Consider the following 15,555-nt stretch of genomic DNA (forward strand, 5'->3'; position numbering starts at 1 on the left):
TAAGGGAGGCCTCTGCCTGTGAGAGCTTACAACTTGTTAGGGTAAAGAGGAGAGATAAAGAAGGAATAACTGTTGAAACTTAGGTGGACCAACCAAATCGGCACAATACATCTTTGTAAGAGCTTGGTTTAAGGGTTGTGAGGATGCAAGCTCTTGTACTTTTATGCCTATATTTTCTAGTTGAATAGTTATAGTTGAATTTGACCCAGACTGTATTTGCGCAGCCTAGATTTTTGTGTAACTTTGTTACTGGCCACAGATAGGTAAGTGCTACAGAAGAGAGGTGGTGGGATAGAATTTAAGAAACTTGCAAGTTATGCTAAATGGCTTGGTTTGCCATGATGTTGCCATGGCTTCCAGCATCATGACATTATTGTAGTGCAGTTGCAGTGACATCATAATTTTTGCTAATTTGCTGCACACCCTGTAAGATTTGGGGTACACTGTTGGCACCCTATGTGGTAGACAGATGACTTACCTCTATGCTAGGAAGACAATATGGAAGGTTTTTTATTGGTTGGCATTTTAACTTGCCCGTTGTACAATCCCAGCATTCTTATGAGTCTGCTTCATAAGCAATCACTGTATTTCCTTACCCAAGTCTAAATCTGCTAAGAGTACTTGCTAAAGTCTTTTTCCTCCTCAATGTGTTTATCTGTGTACCAAACGTAGCATGTGACCCCAATCCTGAGCCTTTTGTGCCTGCCTTGAGTCTATCTGCTCTTAGACTCAAACAGGACTCAGGATAGTATGCTGTTTCACCAGTCTTTGCATGTGGGACCAATTTCATTTTTTAGAGGTTTTCTATGCTGAGCATAACTGGTAAGCTGGCCAAACAATTAACAAATTTTGCTCAGTGGGTGGCTCTGTCAGCAGCCTTCTCCTAACATCCTTCAATCTCTAAATTAAAGGAGCAGGATGGAAGATTCTCAGCCAAACAGTAACTGCAGCCAATCATCTGCAGTCACTGTTCAGGTATTTTGATAGCGGCACAGCTGCCACTGTCAGAATACAGTAGCCCAGAAGGCAGGAGCGTAACTAGAAATCACAGGACCCCATAGCAAAATTTTGTATGGGGCCCTGTGATTTCTAGTTACGCCCACCTGATAACCCAATCAGCCCACCTAAGGGTGACGCTGCAGAGCCCACCACAGACTCTCTATGGTAGGCTCTGCAGGGTCTCAGGCGGGCGGTCAAGCCCTCTTACCTGTCAGCCCTGATCCTCTGTCTGCCTCCTTCTCCTCCACGATCAACTCTTCCGTCACTGGGCCCCGCCTCCTCGATCGCCAGGTCCCGCCCCCTCGATCGCCGGGCACCACCCCTCGATCGCCGGGCACCGCCTCCTCGATCACTGCCGATGACGGGCACAGCCACCTCCTGCGAAGCTGCTGGTTGTCACCAACTCAGCAGCGGCTGTGAGAAGGAATGGAGCGTTCCTCCTCACAGCCGCCAGTGACAGCCAGCAGCCTGGCTGTCCGAGCAAGATGCCATAGCGACCCAGGCGGCCCGCATGGCATCAGGGAGATGTCCTGGCCGGGCCCCGCCGGGCCTCGGGCCCCATAGCGGCCGCCTGGGTCGCTATGGTGATTGTTACGCCACTGCCAGAAGGAGATTTTTCTATTAACTGTTTGGTGTGGATAGAGCCCTCTGAAAAGTAACAGTGTATGGCCATCGTTAAGCATGGCCCAAGAACAAGAAGGGGTTTTAAAAGGCCGCAGAGCACCATGACTGATTGTGAAGAAGACCAATAAAAAGACTGGGATTGCACAACAAGCGAGAAAAAATATAATACAATAAAATCCCTCCAGGTGACCTTCTAGCGCAAAGGCAAGACAATATACCACATGGTCCCAGGTTCCACACCAAGCAAACTCTCAACAGGGATATATTGTTCTGTTCAGCCATTCTTTTCCCACTCTATAGCCAGGAGATCCTGTGTTCTGTGACCACTTAGTGTTATAACCAATGATGTAAAAGTCCAAACTCCAAGTGTGCTCTTTAGAATTTAAGGACTGTAAAGAGCCAACACATTTCGGGGGTTACAAAATACTTCACCTTCATCTGGGCTTTTCAATACTGAAAGATGGGATCCAGACCCAGAGAAAAGGAGAAGTGGAGATGTTGCTACAGCAAAGCTCTGCTTGGGTGGGATCCAGCCCCACAAAATACTTAACTTCCATTACATGCATAGCCAGGATGATTACTCATTACTACTTCTTGGTTCGGATGCACTGCTTCCTAAATCACCTCCCTGGTCATTGAACAGATGTGATGATGATGCTGCTTCATTGTCCTGTACATGGGCTAGAGATGTAGAGGTGACATAGAAAGCTCAAAGGAAGGAAATAAGCATGTCCCATGCCTAGGTGTACAGTGTACAAATGTATGTAAATCTCAACACCTGCTGAAATAAATTACAAATAGAGTTCCGCTTTAAAGGCTGTCTGTGGCTATAGAACAAGCATTATCATGCAAAGTTTTTTCTTTGATGGTTTATTTAAGACAATACAAATTTCTGTTAGCACTATTTGCCACTATATAGATTTTAAGAAGGAACCAGCCACTTTAAATCACAGTAAAGTGAAGAAGGACTTTACACTTTGCATCACAGTTATCTTGGCCTTGTACCGTATCATCCTTGTATCATCCATGTGAGTTTTTATGGCAATAGCACCCTCCTGATTTTTATTGAAGGCCACATGATAGGAGGGGAAGGTCATGTATGTCTCTTTCATCCAGCCATAAATCTGCTCATAACTCATATGTAACATTACAACATTAAGTGTTGTATTCCACATATGGCAGCCTAAGCTAGACATATAAAACACTTTGAACCATGAAGGAGATGTTTGACTTATGTCATAATAGGATGTTGAATATCATGAGGCTCTTGGTATCCTGCATTCCCTTTGCCCATAATATTAGAGACATGCAGAGTTGGCAATCAACCATGTCCATCTAAAATATACTTTAAACACATGAACATTAAAGGATAACACATATGTAAGACATTAATGAAATGAAACCAAAGAAAAAGGCAACATCTATTTTTCCATATATAGAAAGTGCTAATAGTTTTTTGTGTTTTAATCCATAAGTAAAGTCTGTTAGAGGTACCTGATCTCATCGAACTGCTTGAAGTCATTATCAATAACCTTCACAACATGTAACAGGTCTTTGAGACACTTTTTATTTAAAGTCCCATATTTCACTTTACAGTAGGAAAATGCTATAACTTTGAATATAAGTGCCGAGTTTTATTGTTTAACAATTTGATATCCTCAGATCTTGAAAGTAAAGGGTTTACTTTCCCCTTAACCGCAGACGTTCATACATGCTGGAAACAATCTGCCTAACACACAGTCTTCTTGCACCTGCACTCCAAAGTAACAGGATGAGTTCATTGATAAAACTGTATGCCTTTTTGCCCCGGCACAGAGCTAGCAAATGAACTTTATAAATAATCTGTGAAGCGAGTGAAGGGACAGACAGACAGACAAACAGAGAATGAGAGAGACAGATACACACAGAAAGGAGAATTCTACACCCCCCCCCCCCCCCCCCCCCCTTTCCCTGGCTCTGCTCCCATGTCTATTTCAGCCAGAATTGCAGAACTGCAGCCAAGAAAAATGAAAAAAAAAAAGAAAGAAAGAAAAGGAAAAAAAAGGAAACAAAACAAAATAAAATATCCCCCCTCCTCTCCCAATAATAAGGGGGGTGGGATGGGGCTGTTGGCACTGTTAGAATGACGTCGTGTCTCTTGCTGCCCCTCCCTAATTGGGGACGTGAGCTGAGCGGCGGGATAAAACCCAGCATGTGTGAAGGGACGGGGGCATTGTGAGACATGGAGAGCATACGGCCTGCCGCTCCACTGCGGAGCATTATCCTGCTGCTCGCCTTCTGCCAAAGTACCCTGCAAGGAGGTGAGTTGCTTTGCACTGCTTTGCACTTTATCCTAATTCTCTACTGTGTTCAGAGATACAGCATAGCCACCTAATGCTATGCAATTCACTGTCTTATGCACACTAAAGTTTTCCTTGTGTTATACTTTAAATTGTTTTTGCTAGTATGCAGGACATTATTAGCACTAGGTTATCAGACACAAAACAATATTTCTAAAATTGCTCAGATTCTTCTTCCACGTCCTAACAACACTGCAAACACAATATTCTTTATTTGACATAGCAATGCATTATGAAAGCTTAGAAAAACATAAGCAGCTTTATCTAATGAGACAGTAATAACACAAAGCAACCAATCAGAATCTAGTAAAATGTAGGCAGGATTGCTAACAGACCACATTGTAGACTTGACAAGTGTAGAAGAGGTTGAAGATGAAATGGCACACACGGAGTGATATGTAGGTGACTCACAGCAACCAAAACAATTAATCTTTTACTGACAACAGTAAACCGAAATTTGACAGGTAGCTATAAGTTAATGAGTCGTGCACAAATAGTTGCTGATCTTTGTGTTAGCTTTCTAAGTGAGTATGAGCAGCAGTAAAATCTCCTAGCCTATAACTTTATATAACGTTAACTTTCTATTTCACAAATATTATCATTCCTAGTGCAAGCTAAAACCTCTTACCTTATAGAAATCCTGTCCTGGCCTCTGCACAGCATTAGGATATGTTCCAACTAGCCCTTCAGGGAATCCCACTCTACTTAGAAGCATCCTGCTTTCTCACATTGGCCCTTTCTCCAACCTCAGCTGCTCATGCACACAACATAATCTTACAACTGAGGACGTAGTATAAGCCAGTGCTTGACTCTTGAAGTAACTAATGTTTTTGCATACACATGTGAAATCACTCAGTTTACACATGAAACTGATATTCCCAAGCAGTGTAAAGAAGCCTAAGCAGTGCAGGGCCCTGTGAACGACACACAGTACCTGTTTAAGATGAAAGGCTTACAGTCAGACACACTTGTTAAGTAGTGCAGACACATAGCAGGACCTTTCCTGGATTTTACCCTCTGCTCCTTTATTTATAACCCATACACTACCAGGGTTTTAGTGATAGATAATAAGAATAGATGAACTGTAGACAGTATTCTGTAAAGCCTACTGGGTGCCATCAAACTAATTAAGAAAGAAAGGTGTTTTAGTTTTATCCTTTATGTAATTGTGACTATCTATACCCTTGCTAATTATTAACTGGCATGTCCATGCATGGTGTGCCAATCTATACCTCTCTAATGACATATGGAAGACAGAGCAAGCAGAAACTATCCCCCAGAAAACAAAAAAACTCAAAAACACACAGGCATGTAAAAAGTATTCCTTATGATTCCTTTTTTTGATAATTTAGTCTTGTTCATTAAACAGATTAAATGTACACAGGAAAGTTTAGCAGTTAAGCATATAGATTGTACATACCTGTCACATCTAGTACTGCACATCTGCTCGGATACGAGTCTGAAATAAGTCATCTACATCTTTCATGTCCAAAAAAAAAAGGCAGATTTGATGAAGCAGGAATTTTGGCATTTGACTTAGCAGAGTTTAAACACAGCAGTAAGTTAGTTGATTGAGTTGTACAGTGAGATGAATACTATAGCACGCATAGAGGGCTGGGTCTAGCCTCTCGGAGGAAGCAAGTGTATGAATCACTGCCAAGTTTACATGGATAGTAAGTGCATTTGAAAGTGCATTTCACAGTGATTTACAACGTATGTCCTATTTATTGGACAAAGCTGTGCATGCTGGAGGAGTTGAAATGTACATTTCACACTAATTAAGGATGATGTCATTTAGTACATAGGTAATGCTTACATGTAAACATATTTCACATTACAGAGACGACTTGTGCAAAGACAGATGAATCTGAGATGTTTTAAATAGTGTGTTATATAACGCAAACACATTTAGCCTTTATGTTTTATAGGCATTTTTTTCACAATCTTTTATGGAATATGATACCGCAGACTGGTAGATCAAGGGATTGATCTAAGCACATGAGATATAGTCATGCAAATGGCAATTATGATGTGACTTTAACATTCATCATTGTAGAGCTGATGTTTGTTTGCTATGGGTTGCTTTGGGTTAGTTAATACGGACTTATTTAATACAACGTGTTTAGAATCCTATCCAACGACTGTAGAGTCAGGGTTATACAGAACCTGTGCATACCATACATAACAGAGTGTAAACAAGATGAAAGTGTGCAGGCACAGTTAATCCATTTGTTTTTCTATCCACCATGTCCAATGCATTGGCTTAGCCTTTCCCACCGCCAAAAATCAAATGTTTTAAATTAAACTTTAACCGTATAAACATTTCCCTTTTTGCTAGGCTTTTACCGCTGAATAAGTGTACACTGAGCATGATAATTACTGAATTGTCTATATTTAGTCATCTTTAATGATGGGAAAACTTGACATTCTAAGAATTTCTAGCCCTAAACTTTGTTTTGCCTGGACGCACCATTGACTGCAAACTGCCATAATGTTCAATGGAACTTCAGTTAACTTATGGTGACTTTATATTTAATCTTTTGTATGTTCCTTAAAGCAAATGTGTTAATGTTTTACAGAGGTGCATGTTATTGTAGCCCAGTCTACTAAAAATAACCCTGGTTAGGTCTAAAGGAAAGCTGTCATGACAGAATTTTTAAAGGGTACAATTATTACCTTACTTTAAATATGCTGACTGCCTTGCTTTCATGACTACCCTCTGATTTGACCAGTTTGTGAGTCACTGACCAAGGACAAGCATTCAGCAAGTCATAACTCCTGATCTGCATACTTTTTCCATGACAGTGGCTCAGTCTTGGGGCAACTGGATCAAACCTGACATCCAGACATTCAGCAATTTCTGAAGGAGAAGTTCAGAATAATTCTCTTACTTTTGTTTCTAGTTAGTAATTATATGTACACTGAGCAGCCATATTTACTCATTGCATATAGAGTCTGTGAGCAAGAGTGCATGGTGATTGTGTTTTACATTTCCTCTTCCTTCTCCACTCAGATGTGTAAGTCAGCTCATGTACTGAAAACAATGCAAATACATCTGCCACTATCTTTTCTTAGCAGTCCTTTAGCAAGGATGCTAACTGCATTTGTCTGGCATACAAACAGCCACTAGAGGGAGATTCAACAATGTGAAATGCAATCATGAAATTATTAACAGAAAAAAAATGATAAAGACAAAGCAGAACTTTTAGGTAAACTTTGCAATAAGAATTCAAAATGTATATTCAATATAAACACATTATAATTAATCTTAAACTAATGCTGTATACAGTTGAATGGTCGATGATAAGGAATAAAGTCTATGATATGATATTAGCACTGCATGATCTATGCAAAGACTCATAGGATAGATTTGTTTAACCAAGATGTCCTAAAGGATAAAGTGGTGTATAAACAAACCTCTGCTTCGCCAATATGCATTTGACAATGGTCACCCTGTCTAGAGGGAAAGTTAGCCTTGTGTAAGCTGTAAGTCACAACATGGAGCTTACACAGGGCTGAGGACTTTTTTATCACTCCACTCACCATGCACCAGTGCTGGCACGTGGGAGAAAAAGCAGTGAGTCACATGCTTCCCCAAACCTGGAAGTACCCAATATTTCTAATCTCTCCCATCATTTGGAAGGAGTAGCAGGGGAGTGAAGGGAAGGAGGGTATGTGCTGTTGGTGGGGCTACCATGAAACTCAACTCCTTACTTAGGCAAAGCACAGGTTCTCTTAAGGCCATAGACTAAGGATATGTTCACACAAGCTTAAAAAGGGTGAATAACATGAATTTTTCATACCTTTTAGGTGACCTCCAACTGCCAGGCCTGAATAAGTGAATTATCCAAACAGCTCAGTGCACATTTCCATAGTTAATGGGCGTTGCATAGCCTTGACCCAAATGCAATGTATATTGTTCTGGGTGAACATAGTCTCACTCAGCTGCTAATATGTGTTCACCATACTGATTTGTTTAGGAATCTATGTTGTTTGTCACTTGTGACTGTACTGATTCTAATCTACTCCATGTAAACTTGTTCTTTATCAGCTACTGCTGTCCACAATAAAGATCATGGATAGACAAAGAGGCTGGACAGTGACTGTATTTTGCTCTTTGGATGCCCTAGTATATTTTTCACATTCTCAGGAAGCAAAAGTGATAAGTCCTCTGTAGGATTTGCTGTACATCTGACAATTTGAGGAGCTCACTAAATAGGGCCCATCCCAATGGCAAAATTCACAAACTGCTCAACCTTGGTGTATACTATTAAAGGTGATTTCTTCAATGTATTACTGTAAGTTGCACTCATCTGAAAAAAGGTAAAGTGCAATATCATATAGCACCATAAGCAATCACTCCATTATTTTGACAGTTTTCAGATGGATGAACCATCAAATCCAGCTATTGCTGTCAAATACTGTACTACCTCACTGTGGCTCTTTGTATTAGGCCCCTTCTTCGGGACGCAGAAGCGATCTGGCGACAGGTAAGTCGCCAGGATCGCTTCTGTTGTAAAGCCGACAGTCGGCTCTACAAGTTTAAACAGACTCCCGGCGGCAAAAGTCGCCGGGAGTCTGTTTAAACAGCCCCCGATGCTGGCGACGTACACTGTACGTCGTCAGTCACGAAGGGGTTAATAATGCCTCTATTTATAGGCTAACATATCATGTGGTTGGGATATCAAAGTGGAAGTAATGTGGAAGTTGAAGCCCATGGTAAACAAAAGTACACACGCTCTATTAAAAAAAAAAAAAGAATTTGCCCTGCCCATTGGGTTTAGGCTAGATCTCCAGAACATGTTCTAGTAAAGGAATCACAATCTATGTTAGTGTAAGATTTCAGTGAACGCCAAGCTCAAAGCAAACTATACTAGAGATCTGTTTCTGCAAAAATTCCAGATGTTTTCTGTCAAGGGAAGCAAAAGCTTTAACTCACAAGTGAAAGCTGACACATTCCCTTCTGACACGAAAGCAAAAGCTTTAGCTGTTAACGCCTTCTTGCCAGTGAGGACCTGCATACCTATAGAGCTCAGTGTCATTGCCCCAATTACACGGGAACCCCTGCTGGACTTTTAGAAAACAGATCTACTAAAAACTGTTCATTGCTTTAATGTAACATAGCCAAGTCTGCATAGTTATGGCCATACAAATGCCTCTGCTTAGACTAAAGAGCAATTTTTTTTTTATTTCTGGCAATATCTGAGTTAATAAAGCAATAGTGTTCGCCAAGCATGGGGTTGATTACAAAAGCAACATTCTCTAAGTACCTCTGTCGTGGATGAAGTTAAGCAATGATATGCACTATGGGTTAGTCGGGGGAACATGCATAATGTTAACTAAGCCCTGCTAAGCAGATGTGTCCACTCTGGACAGGCTCATGCCTCTTTGCTATAATTGACTTCTCTTTATTTAGATTTTCTGCATACTTGATGTTTGCAGATTATTACCCTGTTCCAAGTCCTCTCAGATAAGTGAGATCAATGCAGAAAGAAACACTTTGTACATTAGTAAACCTCCGGCGTGGAAGATGAGTCCAGATTTGTTTTTAGAGGATGCACTTATGTTTTGGTGTAAAGTTATTGCAAATAGCAACATAAAAACAATAACAGATGTTCTGTCATAGATCTGTTGCAATCTCTCCCCATTTGTTTAAAATTTCAGGATCATTCGTCAATTCGTTATATGATTACTGTAGACATGATGGCGTAAGGGCATTGTACAAGTGAAGTTTATTCAATATTTTCAAAAACCACATGAATTGCATGCACGATTGTTGCTTAAAGGAGAACTATGGGGTTAGCGCTTTTCCCCATAGTTCTCCTAAGGGTAACGGGAGGCCACAAACTAGCGTCCTCCCATCACCCTAAGCTCAGTATATACTGAGACGCCGCAGCTGAAACGGATCCCTACAATTATGTCTGGATCCGCCCAGCTGCGTGAGTGACAGCTGGCTCTGCCTATCTAGAGGCAGAGCCAGCTGTACCTGCCCCGTCCGTTCCGCCAGTCAGCGCTAGAGAATCGGAGCGGGGAGGGGGGAATCCAGTCCCTCCCCTGTCACGGCTCTCTGCCATGACAGGATCGAGAAGTGAGCGAACGTCAGTATGTGTTCGCTCACTTCCCGATCTACTGAGCCGACCTGTGACAGTCTCATTGTCACAGGTCGGCTAGAACTATGAGGATGAGTGAAAAGCACTCACCTCATAGTTCTCCTTTAAGGAGTGACTTTATGAGATTTGTTTTTCTCCTAATAGGGAATTAACAGGAGATTGATTCTTGTTTTTTTCATACAGGTGTAATGCTAACTTGCACAACTGCACAACTATGCACAATTACAAAATCTTCCATAAATGCCACAATCTAAGCAAAAATTGGAGCGCAATGTTTTATTATTATTATTACAAATAAACTATAGCCAAAAGGTTGTGGACACCTGACCATCACACTTACCTATATGGCCAAAAGTATCTGAACACCCCTCCAAATTATTACATTCTGGTGTTTCTAATGAACAGTACTGTTAATGCAATAGCATAAAGACATTTTAGGCAACTCTTTACTTCCAGCCCTGTGGCAACAGTTTGGGAAAAAAACTTTTTCCAGTATGACAGTTCCCCTGTGTGTGTTGCTAAGTCCATAAAGACATGGTGTGATGAGTTTGGTGCTGAGAAACTCAAGTAACTTGTGAGCCAGATGTTTCAATAAAACTATAGTTATTTGCACAAATTACATTTAAACAAGGGTGTGCCCTACTAGGAAGACCCTTGATTTAACTTTACATTTGCTGTTTTATTGGAAGAAGCTGCGGGCCCTTTGGAGTTTAGTTGCCATTCACAATTGAGGGTTTGTACAGGTATCATCTTCCACTGCTATAGAGCTACATTATTACAAGGCAGGGTGACCTAGTCACTTTTTTCTTCATGTCCAGCATGAGTACCTGACCTTACAAATGCTTTTATGTCTGAATGAGTGCAAAGTTCTACAGACATGTTCCATAATCATGTAGAAAGCCTTCCAAGAAATATGGAGGTTGTAACAGTCACAAATGGAAGTGGGCTTCATATTAATGCCCATTGCCTTTGAATAGGATGTCCAACAAGCTCAAACAGGCCTGATGGTCAGGTGTCCTCAAACTTTCTGAAGAATAGTGTACGTTTAATTTGAAATGTTGCTCTAGTGCAACTAGAACACTGAATTATGTGTGAACCATATAGACAGTTATGACGAGGGGCATGCTGGGAAGTTTCTGCTGTGACAAGCAAGGTTCTAAAAGGCAAGGTGAACATGCTTCATGAGGTTAAATGAGCTATTTAAATTTTCATTAATAATTATCAATATATATACTAGATTAGATTATGGTAACTTTATATGGACCTGTAAGAAGAAGTTTTTGTGTATAAAAAAGCATCAGGGCCTGTGTCAACTGGCTTTGGGCTTGGGTCGATGTACCCTTTTTGGCATCAGTTTGAGATGCTTTGGAGATCATTAAAAATTCATTGACAGGTGCATTTCACCAGCAGTTAACCTCCTTCTGACCTGCATTTAAGGTTTACAAGTGGATTTTCCATTTCCATAGACTTCTATGGGAATGAAAAACCTATCTGGTATGAACAAAAGCTCACTGACGCAGGTTCTTGTCTGCCACAAAACATAGTCCCTTTGCTTTTAACTGGTACACCTTCCAATTACTGTATATGTACACACAGTTTAACCTTGTCTGGTACACCCTCTCCTACTCCCACTTATCTTGTCATGGTAAATCTGAACCAGGAAACGAGGCTCAGTTCCCATAATACACTGTCAACTGTTCAAAACCTGCATCAGTGGTTCTAGCAATCAGCACAATGAAGTGGAGGCTGGGTGCACAGACATCATTTGTAATATCAGTTTTCAAACAAGATTAGAGTAGCCTGTGTAATACATAATTAGTTATAGGTATTGCTGTGCCTGTGCAGAGTAAGAGTCCTTATGTGTACTATCAGTGACAGGTCTACTTTAACAAAATAATTTATAGCAACACAGTGCAAACCAAATAGCAGGATTGTATATCAAAATTCAAGTAAAGTATAAGCAAGTTCCCTGAAATGTCAAACATGCTGCCCAGATATTGTTGTTTATTAATGTCCTAGACTCCCTGGCGACCATTTATTATTTTGCTCTTTAGCTAGAAAACTGGGCTGTTAATGCACCAGAGTTATTAAAATTATCCTCGCTGAAATCAGTGCAACTTTATACTTTGACAGGTCTGGTCCATGCTTGAACCAGATTTGGATCCAGCAGTCTTTGATACATGATCCTTTTCCCAGTTGTACTTTTAAAAGGTTTTAGACTATTCCTTTCCAGAAGATAGAATAAGGGCTTGGCAAAGTATTGCTTCTTTTCCTTTTTCTTAAAAATAAAGACAAATACTTTTCAGGGTCAAACATATTTTAATACAATTTAATGACAGCTGCCTCCTAACTTTTGAGTTTTTTCTCTAGTCTAGTCTTGGAGCTGGTAAAGTATCAGTATTTGGTATCTGTGCATCCCTACCTGCAGCATATAAAAAAACAAACCTGCCTTTTCACATATATACTTACATCTGATTACATATGAAAATAGTTTTTTAATAAAGATGGGGATCATTCTGGACGTGTCCAGGGTCACTGGCATAGTATCACGGATCTTAGGACTGATATCATCATCTGGCTAGGCTTTTTGGTTATTACACATAACTCATGTTATCAGTTAGTTATTACTTTCCCCATATAAAATAAATAATTGTTATTTCTGCTCCCTAGGAGCTTTTTAAATCCCTTTCTGTCAGTATCTCCACTTTCATTTATTTCTTTAACTGCCAAGTCTGTGGCAGCATTAAACCTTCCAGACATTTCCTTTCCTTGTACATGATACCAAGATGAAAGAACACAAGAGAAAATTAGCTACATGTGCTACAGTAACTGAAAGTACTTAAACCTTCACTAACCCTTAGGCGTGTTGGTGTTTTCACCACGTTCAGGTGCTGAATTCTGATATATGTTTACAACATTAATCATAGTAAGAGGTCATTTCATTATTACAAGAAGAGAAGTTTTCTGACAAATGTGTATTAACATTTTTAAACATATATTTAAATAAATATAAACATATATTTAGAAAAGTAAGAGATTTAATGTCATCGGGAATGCCATTTTCATGCATTCGCGATGATTCACATATAATGTAATGACTCTGTGATTGATATTTGATGATGTAGGGCCGTAATGACCTCATGACATCACTGTGTGCACTACTGGTCAAAAGTTTTAAAACACCCATCAAGTTTTAATTGAAATTTAAGCAATTTAATGTTACATAGTTACATATATTGCCAAAAGTATTGGGACGCCTGCCTTTACACGCACATGAACTTTACATGGCATCCCAGTCTTAATCCGTAGGGTTCAATATTGAGTTGGCCCACCCTTTGCCGCTATAATAGCTTCAACTCTTCTGGGAAGGCTGTCCACAAGGTTTAGGAGTGTGTCTATGGGAATGTTTGACCATTCTTCCAGAAGCACATTTGTGAGGTCAGGTACTGATGTTGGACGAGAAGGCCTGGCTCGCAGTCTCCGCTCTAATTCATCCCAAAGGTGTTCTATCGGGTTGAGGTCAGGACTCTGTGCAGGCCAGTCAAGTTCCTCCACCCCAAACTCACTCACCCATGTCTTTATGGACCTTGCTTAGTGCACTGGTGCGCAGTCATGTTGGAACTGGAAGGGGCTACCCCCAAACTTTTCCCACAAAGTTGGGAGCATGATATTGGCCAACATGTCTTGGTATGCTGATGACTTAAGAGTTTCCTTCACTGGAACTAAGGGGCCAAGCCCAACCCCTGAAAAACAACCCCACACCCATAATCCCCCCTCCACCAATCTTTACACTTGGCACAATGCAGTTAGGCAAGTATCGTTCTCCTGGCAACCGCCAAACCCAGACACGAACATCGGATTGCCAGACAGAGAAGCATGATTCGTCACTCCAGAGAACACGTCTCCACTTCTCCAGAGTCCAGTGGCGTAATGCTTTACACCACTGCATCCGACGCTTTGCATTGCACTTGTTGATATAAGGCTTGAATGCAGCTGCTCGGCCATGGAAACCCATTCCATGAAGCTCTCTACGGACTGTTGTTGTGCCAATCTGAAGGCCACATGAAGTTTGGAGGTCTGTAGCTATTGACTGTGCAGACAGTTGGCGCCTTCTGCGCACTGTGCGCTTCTGTGGCCTACCCCTTCGTGGCTGAGTTGCTGTTGTTCCCAGTTGCTTACACTTTGTTATAATACCACTAACAGTTGACCATGGAATATTTAGTAGCAAGGACATTTCACGGATGGATTGCACAGGTGGCAAACTATCATGGTACCACACTTGAATTCACTGAGCTCCTGAGAGCAACCCATTCTTTCACAAATGTTTGTAGAAGCAGTCTGCATGCCTAGGTGCTTGATTTTATACACCTGTGGCCATGGAGGTGATTGGAACACCTGAACCCAATGATTTGAAGGGGTGTCCCAATACTTTTGGCAATATAGTGCCGCCAGGTTGAAAAAAGACACAAGTCTATCAAGTTCAACCTAGTTACCTAGCTATGTCTAAATGTACTCTGAAAATAAAGCATAGAACAAATAAACAATTGGACATCCATAAGAAATCACGGAATAATTTTCTTTAAAAAAATGTAATCTAAATTTTTGACTCACTAAAGTAGCCACCTTTGCAGATATAATAGCCAAACACACTCATGGCTTTTTTTTCTACAACAGGAAGTGCAGCTGACTGAAGTGCAGCTGATTTACGGCTGATTTCAGCTGATGTACGGCTAAAATCAGTCGTACTGAGCCGTGGTGAATAGCCGAACGTTGTTCGGTTTACTTCACTATGGCTCTGTTAAAGTTAAAAAGGTCAATTTTTGGCCCAAGAAAAGGTCCTCACAAACCATTTAAAGCCAATAGCTCGAAAGCCACCAAAACCACCCTAATTTTACTTCCTCATAAAATCCCAGGCATTTCTCCCTAATGGTGAGATTTCTGCAAAATCTGATCTTTGCCAACATTTTGGGGAAATGTAAACTCTCAATGTTGCTCATCCCTTTTTTTATCATATTTAGTTAATCAGTCCCATGGTTTTTTCTAATTATCCATTTTTTAGAACATTTTTAAAGAACGATTTCCGTAATATTAGAAACAAAATGGGATTTCAATCAAAGGATAAAGAAAGCCTTAACTGATTAGTGCAGATTTTCACAAGGTCAGGTTAATTACAGCATTGTTTTTCTTTATTTATTTAATACACTTTCATAAACAGACACTAAACTTTAAATTCAAGTTCAGAAGATATTCAAATATGTGCCAATGTACCTCAAATTGCCTACATATGTTCTACTACTCAGTATTTGACTATACTTGGTGATTATCTGGATGTGACTAAATATTTCCTGATACTTGATGTGCAACTGTGAAGTAAACCATACACAGACACATCTTTTCTTAAATGTAAAAAAAAAAATCCCGTAATCCTATAGGTCTTGTTCACACCATGTCCATTAAATTGAGCCTTTCTGTATGTATATATA

The 15,555-nt window shown here is 40.4% G+C and overlaps 1 protein-coding gene across 1 annotated transcript in view; it reads left to right on the top strand.

Moving 5' to 3' along the window:
• The first annotated feature begins 3,786 nt into the window (after positions 1-3,786).
• ELN (elastin) overlaps positions 3,787-15,555 on the top strand; it is an 82,721-nt gene continuing 70,952 nt past the window's right edge. The window contains exon 1 of the mRNA XM_018561242.1: positions 3,787-3,923. Coding sequence (XP_018416744.1) covers positions 3,845-3,923 — 79 coding nt within the window. The 5' untranslated portion in view covers positions 3,787-3,844. The remainder of the gene's footprint in view (positions 3,924-15,555) is intronic.

The sequence above is a fragment of the Nanorana parkeri genome, unplaced genomic scaffold (assembly GCF_000935625.1).
Source record: "Nanorana parkeri isolate BGI_ZX_2015 unplaced genomic scaffold, ASM93562v1 scaffold509, whole genome shotgun sequence".
NCBI lineage: Eukaryota > Metazoa > Chordata > Amphibia > Anura > Dicroglossidae > Nanorana > Nanorana parkeri.